We start from the raw sequence: 20,914 nt of genomic DNA, 5'->3' as shown, positions 1-20,914 counted from the left end.
ATATATAATAAGCAGAATTTACCGCAAAGATGAAATAATAAAGAAATTATAAAGAAATCAGAACCGCTACAAAAAAGTTACTTTTAATACGTAATATACGTGCTACGTCACCACGGTAACCCCGAAGCGGAAGTTGACACGTGCGTTGAGGGAAGGAAACGCCGCCTCTCGTGTTTCGAGGCCGCGAGCTCTCTACAGGTTGATATTTCATCCCGGAGCGCGTGGGTCCGGTGAATAACCTGAAAACCAGTTTGAGTTCTGGTTCTGTTCGAGGATAGAACGGGTTAGTTTGATCTGGATCAGAACGTTTCTCCTCACTGCTCCTCCTTCTCCTCCTCATCTTCATCATGGCTGTGAGAGCCTCCTTTGAAAAGAACAACGAGGTCGGCTGCTTCGCCAAACTCACCAACACCTACTGCCTCGTGGCCATCGGTGGATCAGAGAACTTCTACAGGTGAGCTCACGTGTGCCGATCACGCGCCTCGGTCCTAAAAACTGGAAGACATTAGAGCACTGAGGCTTTGCCCTGGGTGCTGACTGCAAGGCAGCGGATAGGATCCTAAAGGTTCCACAGCCTCAATATAAACACCTGGAAAGTCCAACAGGAACTGAATAGACTCCTTTAACCGAACAGCAGCTGGTGAACTAACCACCAACAGGTTCTGATGGAGCATGAGGAGATCTGAGCAGAACCTGAGATCAAAGCAGAGCATCAGAACAGGATTTTTAATGCAACATAATTGACACAACAGTTTTTTTTTTATAACTGCTGCCATCATGTTTAGGGTGTGCCTGAATGTATGTCATTCCAGAAAAACAGAGAAATGAAAAACAAGCCATTACAAGTTTGAAGACGTTTCGCTTCCCATCAGTCTAGTGCATTGTTTTTAATTTATTTCTTTTTTTTTTTTTGGAACACTGGTTATTTATATGAAGAACTTTTTGTTTTCTCTCTGAACTAAACTCATTAGCTGTAATAATCATTTATTGTTTCAGTAGTTCATGTATATCCATGCTCTCATGGAAGCAAATACAATAATCTAATTTATCATCCTGATAAAAAAAAAAAAACTGCTGGTTATTTTTTTTTTCTTCCAAACATTAATTAAAACATCTATAATAAACTGTCTCTGTGTCTGAACTCAGTCATGGTTCAGACACTGTGATTGGACACCATTCAGAAGCTCCTATTGGTCCAGACAGCAGCCAATCAGAATGTGAGGATGCTGGTTGGACTAGAACAGGGATAGCCAATTAAAAATCATCAATCAGTAAAGGTCTGGGGACATTTTTAATTTAATCTGTTGCTTTAAACTCTGAAATATGTGTTTTTTATGCATCCTTTGACTTTTAAAATTGAAAAAAATATATATATAAAAGAGAAAATGTTTCCATTTTAAAATCTGAAGTGTTTTTTTAAGTTTGGTATAAAGACAATTTCCTTGAACTGACCAGTTGTTCTTTTGTATTTTTCTTTTTTTTCTGGCTTAATGTTGGCAGTGGGCTTTAGGCTGCCCTGCAAGGCTTTAAACCTGGGTTTGAATGGAGACTAAGCCATTCTAAAGCACATATCAAGGAGCTGATTTTGAGCCTGGATCCAGATTTATTGTTGATTCTGTTCATGGTGGAGAATCCTGCTTCACAGCAGCAGGTTGAGCCAAACATCCTCTAAATGTGCAGGGTCATCTTTGAGCACGCCATTTCACTTTTCTTTCACCAGTTCACCGCAGTTCTTCCAGCAGTCCACACTTTCTCTGCTCTCTTTTTCTCATCATCTTCTCCTTCTTTCCCATCACCCGGCTTGCCACAGGTTTGCCTGCTGTGTCTAAAAGTAGCAGCAGCAGCAACCCAGACTGACAGCAGCTCATTGGCTCATTTGGATCACATGCAGCCTGGAGCCGGACGCTCCGGAGGGCTTTACCGTATTAACAGGAGAAGCGGCGCAAGTGAAATTAGACTCTGTCGTTGAACAACATCCAGTGATTTATAAATGTTTTAAATCAGGTTGGGTCTGGATCCGTGATCTCTGAGGATTTTATTGAGCGGTGGATCAGCAGGAACATTTATTGACTTGATTTATTGTTTTCATGTTGAGATCATAAAATAGGTGACTAAATTAAAAAGAGTCCCAGCATCAAACCCTTTTTTTTCTCCATAATTGTTCCCACCAACTGACGGAGCCTCAGAGGTTCAGTCTTCATTCAAACATCAGGCATTGCTGATAGCTTCAGCCTTTTCGTTCCAATCTGAGGTGAAGCGTCTGTGTTTGCAGCGTGTTTGAAGGCGAGCTGTCAGAAACCGTCCCGGTGGTCCACGCCTCCATCGCCGGCTGTCGGATCATCGGCAGGATGTGTGTCGGTGAGTGAAGCTCCTCCCTCAGCTTGTTATCATCCCCCTTATCTGCTAACGACCCCCCCACCTCTCAGGTAACCGCCACGGCCTCCTGGTTCCCAACAACACCACAGACCAGGAGCTGCAGCACATCAGGAACTCCCTGCCAGACGCCGTGAGGATCCAGAGAGTGGAGGAGAGGCTGTCTGCGCTCGGGAACGTCATCGCCTGCAACGACTACGTGGCTCTGGTTCACCCCGACCTCGACAGGGTGAGAATCTGATGATGGAGCAAAACCCGATCTCCATCGATCCTTTATTTTAGCTGCAGGCAGCAGGGGGTCTGAGGGAGGAGCAGCTGAACTCAGAGACATGGAGTGATGATCATCTTGATGCTGTAGCAGATGAATTTATCTCTTTGATATGAGGAATCATTTCTGCTTTGTTTCCTCTCCGTCTCAGGAAACAGAGGAGATCCTGGCAGACACCCTGAAGGTGGAGGTTTTCCGTCAGACGGTTGCCGAGCAGGTTCTGGTCGGTTCCTACTGTGCCTTCAGTAACCAGGGGGGGCTGGTCCACCCGAAGACGTCCATCGAGGACCAGGACGAGCTGTCGTCTCTGCTGCAGGTTCCTCTGGTGGTGAGTCTCAGTCTGGCTGACTTCTGGACTCTGAGGAATCCAGAACCGGTCTAAAGCTTGTGGTTCTTGTCCAGGCCGGCACGGTGAACCGGGGCAGCGAGGTGATCGCCGCCGGGCTGGTGGTCAATGACTGGTGCGCGTTCTGTGGGCTGGACACGACCAGCACGGAGCTGTCGGTCATAGAGAGCGTGTTCCGGCTCAGCGAGACGGCGCAGGCCTCCGCCATCGCCACCAGCATGAGGGACTCCCTGATTGACAGGTGAGGGACGCTCGCATCGGTCCGGACTCCTCATGGGGGAAAAACGTCTAAACCCAAAAAACAAAAGCCTGCAAAATATTCACACCCCTTCAGCCTTTACATATCAGGGTTTAATTAGATTCTTTGTGACAGAAAGACAAAGACTCCCGACTGAAGCATGACGATGCAAAGGCTCTGATTTTACAAAAGTTAAACTAAAGTTTAGATTATCTGATGGTCTGAAATAAAATCCTGATGCTGCTTCAGAAAATCAGAGAACAAGTGACATCATGAAGACCAAGGAACCCAGCAGACGGGTCAGAGAGTTCTGCTTCAGTTGAAAGCAGAGTTTGGTTCTAGAACCTCTGAAGCTTCAAACGTTCCAGATCTCTGATCAGTCCATCATCTGATGGATTTCGCAACACCCAGGCCAATACTTCCCCCTAGAAATAAAACATTGGTGTTTTATTTACCTTAAGCTGCTGGATCACTTTTCCTCATGGTTTGATGTTCTTGTTTCTCCTCAGCATGGCGTAGAAGCTGCTGTCTGTTTCCTGCCATGATGAAGCTCCGCCCCCTGAAGCACACGGACAGCCGTTTCTCCAACACAAACCTGATCAGATCATCATGGCTGACGTGGCGGCCGGAGCTGCTCTCAGACAGGCCATCTATTGAAGCTCTTTGAGCTGAGAAGCGTTCAGAGAAATTAGTTTACAGATTTCTGAGCCGCCGTTTGAACCTGGAACGTGTTTTAGTTTGTGACGCTTTGGACGGTTCTACCTGAATTAAAGCTCAGGAAGGAAACGGTGCTGAATGCAGCGTGTGTCTGAGCAGAGATGTTTTTGTCACCAGACTAATGGAACATGTATGTATCTGTAAAATAAAGCTGATTGCCATCTTTTTATCGGTTTGAGCCTCATTGTGTATTTTAATAAAATGTTTGAAGGAATCTCCTAAATATCCTGAAATCCTCTGATCTGTTCAGTCATGTTTGTGGACTGAATTCACTGAGCTGCAGAAATGGTGAAACTTAAATTTTGGAAGGAAAGTGGACTGAGAGTAGCGTCCAGAAGATTTTATTTTAAGATGTTGGTCTAAAGTTAAAATCTCCTGATTCTGGATTATTGAATAATTGAATTAATTATTAAATTGAATAATTTCTTGAATATTAAACAGCAGCTACTTTGATGTTTAAGTAAAAGGAGACGGAATGGTTAACAAAATTGCAAACGCAGATGAAAAATCAGTTTGTTAGCCATGCAGAGCATTTTCAGCATAAATGGCAACAGATTATAAGTTTATACAAGTTAGCATTATAATGCAAGAAAGTTGAGAAAACGTAGTTTAAATGTTCTTCTGATTTCTCAGAGGACCATAACTCCCAGTTACAGATTTAAATTAACATATTTTCTTATTGTACAGACGGAATCAGACTGCAGAGCTTCTTTATATCTTGAAATTTAGTTTCTGACATAAAGAGTTTCATAAATAATTTTAAACAGAGCACAGAAGTAGATAAAAGATGAAACAGATTTACTGGATCTGCAACGTGCAATTCTAGATCTAAAATGCAGCATATCCATATTTTTGATGATAGTTGAAGGAATTGAAATTTACTTCTAGGGATGATTTATCGATTTTAGCATCGGAATCGGCTGTTATTTAATATTATTTTTATACATTGTTTTTGCGCCCTACATAAATAATGCACTAAAAGGCACCTCTCTAACTTCCTATTAATATAAACATCAAGTCAAATATCAGTTTATCAACAATAGGAAAGCATTCAATAAATATACTTTATGTTTGAGCTCATTTTTGGAAAATATAAAAACTAAATAAAAGCGTTCAGGTCGAGTAACTGTAGGTCCATCCCCCCACCCTTAGTGGGGTGGGGGCACCAATTTTCATCACAAAGTTACACGCTTGCTGCCTCATGCAGAACACTGCAGCTAAAATAAACTTTTTTATTTTGACAGTGTCCTGTCTGGCAATGTGGCAATAAAAATAATTATCTTGATGCCAAAAACAGCCCAACAGATTTTACTTTAACAACTGTAGCAGTATGGCCATCACCATATTGCTCCACTTGTTTCATGCATATAAATGGCTTTATTATAATTATGCAGAGAGTTTTACAGTTTATATGGACACTGCAATGTAAATAGAGCAGAAAAACAGAAGAAGAAAACGAAAAAAGACAAAAAAAAGAAAAGATGAAAGAAAGGAGATAGAAATAAAACATTTTATAAATAAACTCCAAGCTCAGAGGTTCAGGCTTACTTTGCCACCACTGCAGAGCTTGGTGGGTTTGAGTGGAGATCATCCAGTTTGATTAGAAAAACATGAAGGACAAACAGTCTGTAGGAACTACATAGTATGGAGACTTGAGTTTATTTTCTAATAAATGATTTGAAGATATGAATACAAGATCTACCAACATGGTTCCATCAGTGAAGCATCCCCATCCAATCATTATAGTGGAGTCTTTTATTCCACCAAGGAGCAGATTTAGGTCAGTCTGTCATCAAACAGCATCTTCATCCAACAATCCAGGAGGAAATCAGCAATGATCTAGATTTCCAAGCATGGTGGATCACAGCAGGGGAGTGTTGGCCTAGTGGTTCAATGCCCACAGCCTCCACTCTGGGTCCCTGAGCAAGACCCTTAACTCCACACTGCTTCCCGGGCGCTGCACAATGGCAGCCCACTGCTCCCCAAGGGGATGGGTTAAATGAGGAGTTAATTTCGTTGCTCTGTATTTGTGACAGTATGACAATAAAGGCTGAAAAAGGAAACACAAAAAAAAGCACCACAAAGATATATTTGCTTAAAGATATAACCTCTGGTGAGAGAAACCTTATAGAAAAATAGGAACCAATAGACTGAATAAATCAGTATCTGTGAGGTTCTGGTCCAAATGTTTAGACCCAGATAGACAGAAAAAAGGATGAACCATAATAAGCAAAATAAAAGTTTACATTTATAATGATTAAACCTTTTAATTGGAAAATTTCATTTTCTCCGAATAATTTCCTGATTAATCATATTTGTTGGCGTTTGGTTCTCCCTGCCGATAAAAAGTAGGAACTGCAGCTTTTTAAAAATGTATGACAAAAAACCTCCAAACATTTAAACCCTTTTTTCATTCATTAACGCTTCCTGTTAATTATATTTGTTGGCGTTTGGTGCCACCTGCTGACAAAAATTTGGAACTGCAGCTTTTAAAAAATGTATAACTAAGAACACTTCTAAATATTTAAAGCCTCTTTTTATTCATTTAATTACCGGCAAATTATTCCTAATATTTGTTGGCGTTTGGTGCCACCTGCTGACAAAAATCTGGAACTGCAGCTTTAAAAAAAATGTATAACTAAGAACACCTCCAAACATTAAAAGCCTCTTTTCGTTCATTTATTTACTGGCAAACGATTCCTAATATTTGTTGGCATTTGGTGCCACCTGCCGACAAAAATGTGGAACTGTAGATTTTTTTTATTAAATATATGCAACAAGAAAACATCCAAACATTTAAAGCCTTTTTATTCATTTAATTACTGGCAAACGCTCCGAGTCAGATCGCAAGAATGCATCTATGTACACAGAGTGAAAACAGCGCCACCTTGTGGAAATCTAAAGAAAAACACAGTGATACAGCTTGATTATATGACGCACACAGTTCCACACAAACATCTGGGTTAATGTTTTTGGTTTGGGGGAAAACGACAACAAAAACTAAAAACACTTTTTTCTAGGTTAAAAGGAAAGAATAATTATGGCATAAAATCAGTTTACATTTCTATAAAAAAGTGAAAACATGCAGGGTTTGTAGTGCAGAACAAACGTTTCTATAAATTCCTGTTAAAGAAGGCAGACAGGGAGCAGGTACAAAAAGAGGAAGATCATTACATACATACAGTCTTTACTAAAAGAAAAAAGGGATAAAAAGACTCCTTTTACCGTTTGATTCATGTGCAAAATGCTCATTCAGTTCCTACATTAAATATATTTTTTGTTTAATGTTCAACTCTAATTTGTAGTGTTTCTACGGACCAGAAGGAGGCGCCGCCCTCAAACTTTATTGCATCCTGACCTCTCTGGACCTGATAGGTTTCTCCTGAAGCATTCTGTCAGACTCCGGCGCCCTGAAGCTGTAAACTGCTCTGAACATCGTCGTTTTTAAATCGGTTATATCACTAAGATCTACAAACACCCCGACTGGCCCTGAAAGCAGCACGAGGCTCCGATTTACGGCTTTAGAAGGCGGCGTGGCGAGCTGCGGTGTTCGGCTTCCAGCTGTGTGAAGCATGCACGGGGACATATTGCACATCGCTGCTGACGAGGGTCTCGGGGTTAATGGTTGAGCTTAATCATGACTTTAAAACTAAACTAAAAATAAAAAAACTCAGGAAGACAAACTGAAACGGTTGAAATGAGCCGACGCACCTGATGCATGCTTAGTGTTTGAGACGAGAACCTACAGATCAATCTTTACATTCTCTAAACTCTAATGTGATTGGTCAGTTTGTGTTCCTTCAAAATAAGAGAACTGTTTGGGGAAAATAAAAGCAGAGCGCCCTCTGCTGGCGTCTGCCGCTTGTGTGTGAACTGAATAAACGAAAGAGTCTGAACGTGGAGAGGGTCATGGTGGTTCCCAGTTAGACCTCTCCCTCCGTCAACCCATCATCATCCTCCTCTTCCTCCTCCCATCTAGCAGCCGAAGGTCTCCTGCGAGGCGTACACCATGTAGAGGAAGCCGTCCTCGTCCCTCTCCTGCTCGTAGATCTCAGAGATGGAAGTGGACACGGACACCATGCTATGCTGGTTGACCAGCAGGAAGAAGGCCTGGGTGGGGTTAAGCTGCAGCCGACGCCTGCGGACAGGAGGAAGAGAGGTTGGAAAACAGCTGCTGATGACACCGTATATACGACTGATGCCTGATTAAAACTTCCAGCTGCTTCACTGTAAATAAGACTGAAATAAAAAGATTATTTGATAAGGAGCACCAGATGTTAAGGGACATCAAAACATTTTTGATTCAAGATAGAAATAAATACTTTATATAAATATGTAGCACTAGAATTTTTTGTTAGATTACAAAGAGAAGTAATTTAAAACACAATAAATAAAAATAAAAAACTAGCACCAAACCTTGTCTATCTAAATCACAGGAACCAGTGGAACCGTGCTTTTCGCATGAGGATCAACCTAAATATGACAACTCAAAGCCCAACCTGCATCTAGAGGTAAAATCCCTTGCAGGGAGTCAACAGGCAGACCGCTGACTCCTGCTGGTGAGTTTTTAACATGAAAGAAAGCACATTTTTATTGGTAATAATTAGCTCAGTGGGACTGAATTTCCCTCCATATTGGAATCAAATACAGGAGAAAAGTTTCCCTTCCTTCCTTTCAACACGTGTAGAGCTCAGATGTGAAGAGTAATTTAATTTCACAGTTACTTTGGTCATTTTTTAAAGATAAGACAAAAAAATGACTATCGATCAAAATATGTGCACAAGATAATTACATGTAAAAAGGTGAAAAATGTCAAGTGTGTGAGCAATGTATGAAGGTCTTACTGCTCCACATGGCTGTCAGCTCAAACCCTGATCTGTTTTCCTCTGTCTTAAGGCTGATTTATGCTCAGAAACCAGGTCGTCTGCCACAGTGAATGCAGATATGCCCCCATCCCTTCCGCAGACACTCTGCTGCACCTCTCCATTATAGGTGACAGCAGACAGGAGGCCTCTGATTGGTCAAATCCACTCTACTATATGCATATTTCCTGTTTGGTACCTTACCGGCTTGTTTTGTATGTACGACCGCCATTGTGGAAAACGACCCGTGAAGATGGATCAGCTAGAAGAGTGAGGTGTGAGGTGTTTTCCACCTGGATCCCCGCTCTTTTTGCCCCTCATGTCCCTCCGTTGTTGCAAAATCTTGCCCCCACTTCCTCACCGCCTCGACCGTATCTAGACCCACAGCTAGTTCTTGAGTGTCCCTCTGGCGTTGTGGCGTGGAATAACAGCGCAGACCATACTTCAAAATTGATCATAAATCAAAAATAAATGCGAGAAGCTCCCTGGGACACACTGCTGCAGGAGGATAACCAGCCCTTTAGTCCCATTTCCTGTCAGATTTTTTTTTCCCAAACACAGTAATTAGAGATGCATCGATCCATTTTTTTCAATCCAATCTGATGCCGATACACAGGCTGAGCGTATTGTCTGGTATCCTATAGTACAGTAAATGAATTACCTGCATACCCTGACATGTGAGTAAAGGTCTCATGCTTGGAATTAACACAGTTTTAAAAACATTTAATTTATAAAAAAAATAAAAGATAAATGAATAGATATCAATCATCATTAGAATTGAAACGACCGTATCAGAAAGCTGAATCTGTGTCGTTCATCATATATTCAGAGAATCAGATCGGTGCATATCTAAGACAGTAAAGAATAAATAAATTATTAATGATATTAGAGCCTATTCCAAAGAGCTCCATCAATCAGCTCCAACTCATCAGAATTTTCCTTTCAGTCTTTATTTAAAAGCTTTGTACGTGGTTCTTTATATCGATTAAGGAAATGAATCTAACGCTCATGAGAAACAGGCCTCAGCTGATTAATGATGTCTTTACTTCATGGTTTCTGAGCATCAGGACAGCAGAAGTCTGCAGACTCCATGTATTCTGGACCAGATGGATGCGATAGTTTCCCCGTTTACCTGATGATCTTCACCAGCTCGCTCATGTTGACGTGATCAGGAACCAGGAACTTGGTCTTGTCCAGAACTGGGAGCTGTTTCTCTCCCTTATACCGCTCGATGATCACCTGCAGACAGCGAACAGGAGCAACAGGAAGTCAAACATCACCTCCCGACGACAGGAAGCTAGACACTTCAACACTTCCATTAAACATACATCTATAGTAAAAAGGTCAATAAAAGCATCTGGTCTGAATAACAGAAGAATTTGCCTTTTAATGATCAAACCTGTAACCAAGGAAACAACCTCTTAGCTTTTATCTTGAGAAAAATGAGGCCATTATAGATAACAGGAGTTAATGACCTACATGGTGGTGTCAGAAATAAACATCAGCTGAGCTGCAGCTCCAGGTTTATGAAGAATTATTTAGGATTTAGGACAGCAACGTTGAGGAGGGCCGATTTTTCTGACATCATTAACAGAAACGCTAAAAATGATTGGATCTCATTTCCTGTTGCCCATAGGCCCATAGTCAGATTTATCACAAAGAAGACGCCAAGATGCTTAATGGGCTTTTTTCCCCTTTTCCTCTAGAACATTTTAGGCTTCTGGGTTATTTTAATCCACTGAATTAGCGTCTCTGATGTGGACCAGTCCAAACGAGGTTCTGTTAGGACGGCCTGAACTGTTACACTGGAATCTCCTCTGCTGCTTTCTGTCATTTTTATGTTTTTTGGACTTAAATTAGGAAGTTTTAATGTTTTTAAACTCCTCCTGACTGATACCTTTGTACCATCAGATCTTATTGATCGTTTCTAAAGGACATAAATGAAAAGGCTGCTAGAGCAGCGGATCCTCTCAGCAGATTTCAAACTTAAGGGAACCTTTGAGCTAAATCAGCTGCTTCATCATTTATTAGCTTATGGTTTTATTTATCGTTTTCCTTTTTCTGTTTTCTCTCTTAATGGGAGCTGCAGAAAACCAGAAGCCTGCAGTGATCAGTCATGCGATTAGAATTTAAAGGAACAGTCAGATTGAAATTTTTAGCAGCACCCTGAACCGTTTCCTGATAAAACGGATCCAAACGCCTCTGACTGTCCCTTTAAGGAGCCGATAGAGGATCTGTTCTAATCATCTCAGGTCTGGAAGCACTAACATTAAACATGACCTTGGTTTTATCTAAACTCAGAATCCCTACAGAGTTTTCCTTCAGAAAGTCATTCATTTTTCCAAACTGTGGTCCTGGTTGAGTCCATCTTTGTGTTTTAATGTCAGCATCATGCGGTGTGTCTGAGAACTTACAGGAATCTTGTTGGGATGCTGCTCCCGGATCTGCTGCACCTCTTTGCACCGATCAGCTGCAGACAGAAAGAAGGAGGAGTCAAAGCTGAGTGACGATCCCAAACGCTCCGGTTTCTACCATCAGATCCGCGGTTCATGATATCAAACACCTCAGGAAGAAGTTAAACTCGGGATCCTAACCCGTCCCAACCAAAGCTGCAGATATCTCCATTATCTCTCCTACTGCTCTAAACGTTCTGCTGCAGTCCAGCTCAAACTATGGGGGTTTAACAACCATAGATTATCATCCTGCTTGTTAGAGAAGTTTTTTCTGCAAAAAGAAAACTGAATCCAAGTTGAGGATGGAGCAGATTGAGTCAGACGTCATAAATCTGAAACCATCCTGAGCTCCATGTCAGACCTTTGTAAGGAGCAAGAATATCAGCTCATTAATAGGTTATAGATGGATGCAGGGATCACCATGGTAACGAGCACAACCTCTTATAGAGTTTGAGTTTAAGCTAAATCCACCACAGAAAGGTTCCGGTGAGTCGCGTTTCCTGTGCAGCTCCTAAATGAACCCGCCTGTCAGCAGCGATGATCACATGAATGAAACATGAAATCCGTCTGTCACCCCGTCTGGTTACACAACACACCAAAAATGACCCGTTTCTAGCAGGTTTACATAAAAAACATCAGGCCGGGTTCAAAGGTTAGAGCACTGCGGACAAACACAGAATCTGGATGAACCTGGAGGAAAAAAACATTGAGTCATTCTGGAAATTCTTCATTCCTCACATCAAACCTCTGAAGTCTTTCTGTGGATCTGATGCATTTCCTACTTTAAGACGCTCCATCAAACAGAACTAAAGGTAAACCGAGGTTCACGAGTCTAGAAATGTAACTCCTCTGGTTCCAAGTCCTCCTAATAATGCTCTAACTACGGTGGCCGGGAGGTACAAACCAACATGCAACCAACAAAATCTAAAACACTTTTACAAGCTCCAAAACAAAATATCATTTGAAGAATTCAACCGGAAAGGGTGGGTACTAACTGCAAGGCGAAACCGGTCTAGTTTAAAATTTTGTTTCTGTTCCCGACACAGGGATCAAATGATAATTTCTTTTGGGAATTGTAAAAGTAAAAGTGTTTTAGGTATTTTCATTATTATTTTTTTTTGTATTTTTGTAAATGTTTATTTTTTTTAATGTAAATTAGTTTCCTGAAATGATCATTTGTTTTGGAACTTGTAAAAGCGTTTTTTAAAATAAAAAATTTGTTTTCAGAAATCATAAGTTGTTTTGGAACTTTTGAAAGTGTTTTTTAAAATATAAATTGTGTGAAAAAAAAAAAAAATCTTCAGATTAGGCATGTCCCAAAAAAACGTTTTAATTTCTGATACGATACCATAATTGCAGCTTTGAGTATTGATTGATACAGACATTGACCAGATACAATATCAGAATTAATCATACATACTTTAATTAGGTATTTTATAGCATGAAATGGTAGAAATGTTTGATTAGTTGATTTCTCTCAGGGATAAAATGATCAGATATGAGAAAAAAATGACCCATTTCTTATTCAACAAATATTAACATGAACTATAAACAAAAGTAGATAGAAGAAAAGCGTTTCTATATGCTTTATAATATGGGAGACTTTAGAAGCTGATTTGTTCCGATATTAATCTTTGGGCTGATATCAGATCGATTTCTGATATCAATATAAGTTCAGGTCAACCTTACTTCAGACCAGAAGCAGCTCATCTCCAGGCCAATACCATCCCTACAGAGAAGAATAGTAGTGGCAGCATCATGTTATGGGATATTTTTTCAGAAGACTAGTTTGGATCAAAGGACAGATGAATGTAGTGATGAGAGAGGCCTGCTGCAGAGCTCTGACCTCACACAGCCAAGATCTCAAAGGATTGGATCAGAACCACGCTGTGGATGTCCTGGAGTGTCTGAGGCAGAGTCCAGGCTGAATCTGATCAAACAAGTAGAGAAATCTGTCTCCCATCCAACCTGATGGAGCCTGAGATTCTGCTAAACAGGAAGAGAGGTGAGCTAAGCTGGAGCATCAGATACATCAGGAATAAACATGATTTAAAGGTTTATGTAAATGTCTTTTATTATTTTACTACTGCTGATAAATTTTCCAAATTTTTCATAGCAGAATATGGAGAGCAGAAGTAGTAAATGTGGAAAAAGAGAAGCGCGGAGAAAACTTTCTGGATGGACTGAAAGTCGCCGGTCTGATCCGAAAACACGTAGAACCAAGATCCTCTGTTAGCACCAATCACTCTCCACATCGGGTTCTTCCATGGTTCTACAGAAAAATGGGTTCAGTTCTCTTTCTAAAGATGCTGAACCAAAGTTTTAATCTGGTTCAGAGGACACTTTGGTAGACGGGAAGATTAAGGCAGACTACCCTGGTTCTGTGGTTATAAAAAAATCCCACGTCACTAACCCTCCACCACCGTGTTTAATGCTTAAACTGAAGCATTTTTGCTGATAGGTTTCCTCCAAACATGGAGATTTGCCTCGTGGTCCAACATCACTACTGTGGTCTAATCTGTCCAGAGAAATAACCATCCAAAACATCATAAAATAATAATAGTAATCCAGGTGGAATTAAATCGTTACAATAAATTGGAAAAAAATAAAGTAATATTGGGATCAAAGAGGAAAAAATTTATTAAACCATAATAAAAAAAAGACAAAAAAAACCCCATCAAACTGGGACAAAACCAGCAGAGAGATCAGGATAAAAGCAGGTTTCAGAGTTTTCCTGGACTGAGCCGAGGTCCTTATATGATCAGGTTACAGGTATTAAACTGCTGTTTACACTGAAGATGCTCATTTCATTCATGCAGTTATCCAGCCTCTCCTGGCTGCTGTTCATCTGTCCAACTAAAGACCCAATAAGATGTTTATTTATAGGCCAGCATGTAAATAAACTGACTGTACTTTGGACCTGAACCTGGATCAGTTCTGTCAGCTTTATGTTTCTCTCTGCTGATAAAAAGCAGCTTTCTGCTGTTTCATGCTGTAATGATGCAGCAGTGATCCTCTCCAAACCTTCACCTCATGGAGGAGGAGATGGGAGCTGGAAGCTCCCCTGCAGCTCTTCAGTTCTTCCTGTTTTCCTCTGAATCAGAACCATTATGCAATGATGACAGTCTGGGCTCCTCCCAGTCTAAACTGGGCCCCTCTGCCAGCCTCCCATTACAGCATAAATCAGAGGACAGGAGTGCTGGGATAATGTGTCAGCACATGATGTTTTTCCTCCCAGGAAGCACAGAACCAGCTCAGAGGGGATCCACTGGGCTAATGCTGGTACTGATGAGGCCCTGGGGCCCCTCTGACACAGATAGCCTGACCCACAATAAACCACAACAGCACCGCAACAAAAACACACAAACATCAACTATTTATATTCAAAATCAGTCTGGTAATTATTATTATTATAAATGGTGTTATTATTGTGACCCCTGGGGGCCCAGCTCAGCCTGGAGCCTCTAGCGGTCCCAGCGACACATCACACCGGCCTACAGGCACCGACAGCCGGACTCCAGGCTGCCGACAGGCCGCTTTCTTACCGAAGGTCCTCCGCTGTTTGAAGGGTCTGTCTGACGGCATGTCTGCAGCTGGTGTGTCCGAAGGAAGGCGACAAAGTTCGGTGTGTTGTTTTCTCTTAGGTCCGTCTGAAGCTAAACAGCAGCAGCAGCTCCGGACAAACAAAGCCTGTAAAGCTGTGAGGTCATCAGAGGCTCTTAAAGGGGCCGCACACCCATTACCCTGCTGGGTATCAGTGAGAGGAACAGCAGCTCATGGAAATAAATGGATCATTAGAACCAGTTCCTTAAAATGAATCGTTCACCAAATCATTTAGTTCACACAACTACAGTTTTGTGGGCTGTCAATATAGAAGATTAAAATAAAGTAGAAAAAAATATTTATGGTGGAGTAAATGTTTCTTTAAAAATGTTGCTTTAAAATACAAAGTACAAGGATTAGGGCCACTGAGAAAAAAAAGTTAATTGATTTTTACATTTTATTTCAGTTTAATATGGGAAAAAGTCAGAATTCTGACTTCAATCTCAGAATTTTGACTTTAATCTCAGAATTTTGACTTTTTTCTCAGAATTCTGACTTTAATCTCAAAATCTGGGTTCTTAATGTAGATGGGCACCATGATGGTAGAGATGTGGGAGCACTCAGCTTCACTGACAAAGATGTGAGTTGTTTGAGAGGGCCAGTGACACATTGGTGGAAAATTACGGAATTAGGCAACTTTTTACGTGCCCGAGGTGTCCCATCATTAATAGAGTAGCAGAAGGTCATTAAAACAAGACAGCTAGTCTCTAAAACAGACATGTCTATGGCTTGATGCTATCATGTTTGTTAGCTGTCAGAATTCTGAGAAAAAAGTCAGAATTCTGAGAAAAAAGTCAAAATTCTGAGATTAAAGTCAGAGTTCTGAGAATAAAGTCAGAATTCTGAGATTAAAGTTAGAATTCAGAGAAAAAGTCAGAATTCTGACTTTTTCCTATGTTAAACTGAAATAAAAATAAAAAATCAGTTAACTTTTTTTTTTTTCCAGTGACCCTAATTCTCTTCCATACTAATCGTCTTCCGTATCTTCCGTAACGAAGGACAAATAGACAAAGTGGAAAAAGAGGAGAAGGAAATGAAAGGGCAGGTAAAAATCCTTTGGGTAAAGAAACAGAAAAGTTAGAGGCAGAAATATATGACTGTTTAAGAAATAGAAGGTTGGATAGATAAAAATTAATTTTTATGGTGGAGTAAAATCATGCTTTAAAAATGTTGCATTAAAAATAAGAAGTAGAAATACATGAGGTGGAAAAAGGGGAGAAGGAAATAGTTAGAAAAGTTAGAGGCAGAAATATGTAATTGTTTCAGAAATAATAGGATGTTAAAACAAAATGAAAAGGAATATTTATGGTGAAGTAAAAACATGCTTTAAAAAAATGTGTGGACTATATCATTATGAGACAAAAATAAAAACATCTTTTAAAAATGTTGCTGTGAATAAACATGAAAAAATAAAAAAGGTTGCAGTGGAAATAGGAACAAAAAAACCCACTTGCAATAAATACACAAAGACAAAACAAAGACATCAATAAAAATGTATAACAGAAAAGAAGTGGGTTAAAAATAAGTCAGCATAAAAGCAAGAAGAAAAGTAAAAATAAAAGTGTAAGTTAAAGTATATATTTTTTGATGAAGAATCAATCATTTGTTGAAGAAATATCTTCTTTTAATTATTTTGTCACATTTAATGTCGTCCATTGGCTGGTTCCATTATACCTAGCAAATGGGTTATAATACTCTACGCAAGTCCTTGGTCTAATTAATTCTAAATTTAACCACACATATTTGTTATTTCCTCTACCCAAATAGTGCGTCAAATAATAAAAATTCTCGGTTACTCTAACTTATATCCTCTACACAAATGTGGGGTCAAACTAACCAAAGTTCTTGCTTGTTTCACCAGCTACATACATTTGTTTAGTGCATTTTTGAATGCTTGGTCAAATTGTTCGAGACACCTCTGATAAATTCTAACATATCACAGTACAATCATTAGAAAAAGAAATTGCAATAGAATACCCATATCTATAAAACTGTTCAACTACATATCAATAACAACTCACATGCTTGAAACGTCTTAATGCCCACAATACAAAAAGGAAGCAATTAAGTTAATTATGGAACAATTCAAAGTAGTGTCATTAAAAATACACATTGTTTAAAATTTGTTCCTTTCCCAGGATCTGAACATAGGACTAAGCAGTGGCGGCTGGCCAATAGAGGGCACTAGGGGGCCGCCCCACCCACCCAATGACCTTTATTAATAAGACATAGAAAAAAAACATAATAAATTATAAACCTAGAGTATTTTTACTTTTCATATCTGCCTTGATAGCTGACATTAATTGTTCACTTCATTCACTTACTAACTCTGCCCAGTTCTAAATCATTCCTCATCTTATCCACCTGCGTCTGTTGCTTGTTGCTTTATATTTGGCTCAGCCCAGCTATTATCAGGGAAAGATCATTGTTTGTTATGAGTTTTTGTCTTTTATCCTAAAGTTTTTGCAGTTATCCTGGTTCCATGTCCTGTCTCTGTCTCTCAACCACTACGCCTGCCTGTCTGCATCTGTGCAAGTCTGCCTGAGCTCTGTCTGTCCCTGTTTGGATCAGAACCCCTGACCTGGCTGCGGACTCCTGGATGTGTATATATATATATATACACCCCTTGCTCTCCCTAAGGCTCCCTTGAGCAGCAGAGCTGTCCTATCACCTCCTGGTATTGAGCTGGATAGGCTGGAAGAGGAGGAGGCTGGAGGCTTGTTGTTGGTTAATGCTGTTGAGTTATTGAGTTGATACAATCAACTGGTTGTGCTTAGTTAGAAAACTTTAAATCAATTGTACTGTATGATGTGGTTGAATTGTCTATGTAAAGTGCCTTGAGATAAGATGTGTTGTGAATTGGCAGTATATAAATAAACTGAATTGAATTGAATTGGATAAACTTGGCTGGCCCAAGTGAGGGTCTCAGTCAGGGACGCGTTCTACTCCCACCTCCAGTAGAGCTTCTCCCAGATTCCGGGACAGGCTGAAGATAGGCTGTCTGAGTGGAACATATCCTCTGCCCCCATGGTCAATGCGGCCTGTATCGGTGGCGCCGTTTGGTCTGTGGTGTCTGTCGTGGCAACAACCCTTGAATCTGGTGGTGGAAACTGGCAGTAAGGGATGCCATCAATCCAAAGAAGGAGTCTTATTTAGCCTGGCTGACATGTTCAACTCCTGAAGCATCAAGTAGGTATCATGAGGCCAGGTGCCTTGCCGCACGGGTGGTCACTAAGACATTTTTTAGTGAGAGTGAGGGGCTGCCGACCCTGGAAGAGAACATCGTCGGATGGTGGAAAGAATACATTAGTGGTCTTCTTAATCCATCTGACTCCTTCTAGATGGAGTGCCCATGGCTGAATTTATTTATCACTCAGGCTTAGGTCACCAAGGTGGCAAGGCTTCGGGGGTGGATAAGATCTGCCTTGAGTGTCTTGGATCTCTGGATATTGTCAGACTTTTTGTGGCTGACACACCTCTTCAACATTATGTGGAGGTTGGGACAGTGTCTGTGGACTTGCGGACTGGGGTTGTGGTTCCCCTACATTAGAAGGGGGACCAGAGGGTGTGTTCCAAGTATAGAGGGATCACACCTTTTAGCCTCCCCGGGAATGCTCATGCCAGGGTGCTGGAGAGGAGAGTCTACCTGATTCTCAAGCCTCGGCTTTAGGAGGAGAAATATGTTTTTTGTCCTGACCGTGGAACAGTGAAACAGCTCTACGCTCTCTGCAGGGTTCCAGAGGTTACTTAAGAGTTTGCCAAACGAGTCCATAGGTGTTTTGTAGACTAGAGGAATGCATTAAATAGAATGCATAAATAATGTAGGATATAAATATCTGGCTGGCTTGCCAAATATGGAAGCAGTTGTACTGCGTTATGTAGTCCTGTTTCTGACCTTATGCTCACTTAGCAACACAGAGAATGCAGAATGTAAACAGGGCGTCTACAGGCTGGGACTCACATACAAATCTTGGCAAAAACAGGGTTCTTACTGGCTGACTCGCACGCAATCAGGTCATAAGCTAAGAGATTTCCAGGAAAAGCGTCCAGTCGTGCACGTGCATCCACACAGCGCGATTTGGAAACTATAAATACCGCCTGAGATGGACTGAAGGTTGGGGGATAACAGAATTGTGACAATGAAGTGCTGAATGTATAAAGTGTTTTAGGACAGCTGTATGAATTTGGTTTGTAATTAAATGTGTCCCCCCTCCGGATGATAAAATGGTGTGAATAGTGACCTTCTTTCTGTCATAAGGGAATTCTACCAATGAGCTTCCATACTGTGTCTTTCATTGTGCCCTGGAATAAGGAGTTAGGGGGCCCTTTACTAGAGGATATCCAGTCTCTAGATAAGTGGAGCAGGAGTTTGGTCCGCATTGTCTGCATCACATCAGACTTGTTCCCAGTGTATGTTGGACTCCTACAGGACTGCCCTCGGTCACCGGTCATGTTCATAACCTTTATGGACAGGATTTCCAGGCACATCCAAGGGCTGGAGGTGGTCTGGTTTGCTGACCAGTGGATCTTGTCGCTGCTTTTTGCAGATGATGTGGTTCTGCTGGCTTCCTCCAGCAAAGACCTGCATCATGCACTTGGGTGGTTTGCAGCTGAGTGTGAAGAAGCCAGGATGAGATCCATCCATCCTCCAAGTCTGAGGCCATGGTTTTCGGCCAGATAAAGGTTGCCTGTCCTTTTGAGGTTGGAGAAGAGAGGAATTCTGTTCCTGTTCTGTCCTGTTCACAAGTTAAGGGAGGATTAAGCGGGAGGTTGATAGATTAAATTGGTGTGGCTGCTGCTATAAAGCAAACTGTGCAGCGGTCTGTTGTAGTGAAGAGAGGGCTAAGTGAAAAGGCAAATCTCTTGATTTATACAGTCAGTCTATATTCCTACCCTCACCCATGGTCACAATATCTGGATCATGACCAAAAGAAGGAGGTCCTGAATACAAGTGGCCAAAGTTAGCTTTCTAGGCAGGATGGGTGGGTAAAAGTGCAAATATCGAATTTTTTACGCCTTGATTTAACAAAGCACGAAGCATGGTTATGATTTATATGTTGCATCTGTTTCCATACAGGCAAACCTTGGAGGTTCTTGTTTAATTTATTTTTTGTAGATGTAACTTCTGTTATTCTCATGATTTTCTTTTTAACTCACATTTGTAACACTTAAAGATAAACTACCTATATAAAATGCTTGATAATGGTCATTTTTTTAAATAATAAGTGTCAATATCTCTAACAACATATTATTCAAGCCCATCTTTCTTTTACAGCCACTCTCAAACCGTCTGTAGAACATGCAATCTGATCATTATAATGGGTGGAACCAAATCGGTTGGTGCATCTTAATATATGTGTAGCAATCTTTGTTGTTCACAAACAACATACCTACTTATTGCATGTACTCCAATCTAAATTGCACATGCAATATAGCACCCCCTTATTCTTTATATTTGATGATAAGGCCCATAAAGACATGTAACCTGTACAGTTGTTTTCCACTTATTATCTAGCTGCAGCTGTAAAAACCTGTGGCTTAATTTGATATCTAACGACACATTTGAGCTTCCACTCACTGAAACGCGATCAACAAGTTCTGCTGGATTGACCCGATGACAGATTACTTCTTATTTTGTCATAGTTGAGGGATGAAAAATAGTAAATGAAACAAAAGCATCTCATTGGAACCACATTTAGCTCCAAATACTACGTTGTTGTTGCAGTTGGTCTGGAGGGAAAGAGAATTTTGTGGAGGTCAGCTGATAATTCCTGAATGAATATCTTGGGGGGAAAATGTGTCAGGGCTGAATGACTGCAGCACTGAGGACAGATTATGGTACTCTTTATCAGAGGTTATGTTCTGATCTGTGCAGAGAAAATATAAACCTGTTAATCATTGACTTTTATAGCTGATAAAGGTTGTGTTTTGGACAAGGGAATTAAACACACCTTAGTTGGAACTGAACCAAAGCAGGAAGCAGTTTATGATTGTTGGTTCCTGCAGAGAGACTCCCAGACGATCAGATTCACCTTCAGACCAAACTAGCAGCTT

At 40.8% G+C, this 20,914-nt stretch overlaps 2 protein-coding genes across 2 annotated transcripts; one reads left to right on the top strand and one right to left on the bottom strand.

Annotated features, from left to right (window-relative positions):
* The first annotated feature begins 134 nt into the window (after nt 1-134).
* Nucleotides 135-4,126, top strand: eif6 (eukaryotic translation initiation factor 6). Its single transcript, XM_015404213.1, has 6 exons — nt 135-454; nt 2,273-2,358; nt 2,427-2,602; nt 2,793-2,969; nt 3,044-3,228; nt 3,735-4,126. Exons 1-6 carry the CDS (start codon nt 348-350, stop codon nt 3,742-3,744), a joined length of 741 nt encoding a protein of 246 aa, XP_015259699.1. The 5' UTR covers nt 135-347; the 3' UTR covers nt 3,745-4,126.
* A 3,263-nt stretch (nt 4,127-7,389) lies between these two features.
* Nucleotides 7,390-14,979, bottom strand: map1lc3a (microtubule associated protein 1 light chain 3 alpha). The gene is made up of 4 exons (XM_015404214.1): nt 14,803-14,979; nt 11,219-11,274; nt 9,937-10,043; nt 7,390-8,080 (listed from the first exon to the last, which is right to left on the bottom strand). Exons 1-4 carry the CDS (start codon nt 14,840-14,842, stop codon nt 7,918-7,920), a joined length of 366 nt encoding a protein of 121 aa, XP_015259700.1. The 5' UTR covers nt 14,843-14,979; the 3' UTR covers nt 7,390-7,917.
* Nucleotides 14,980-20,914: the final 5,935 nt, after the last annotated feature.

The sequence above is a fragment of the Cyprinodon variegatus genome, unplaced genomic scaffold (genome assembly GCF_000732505.1).
Source record: "Cyprinodon variegatus isolate N-32 unplaced genomic scaffold, C_variegatus-1.0 Scaffold1667, whole genome shotgun sequence".
NCBI lineage: Eukaryota > Metazoa > Chordata > Actinopteri > Cyprinodontiformes > Cyprinodontidae > Cyprinodon > Cyprinodon variegatus.
The sequence above is the reverse complement of the archived record's forward strand: the minus strand, read 5'-3'. Positions and strand labels throughout refer to the sequence as shown.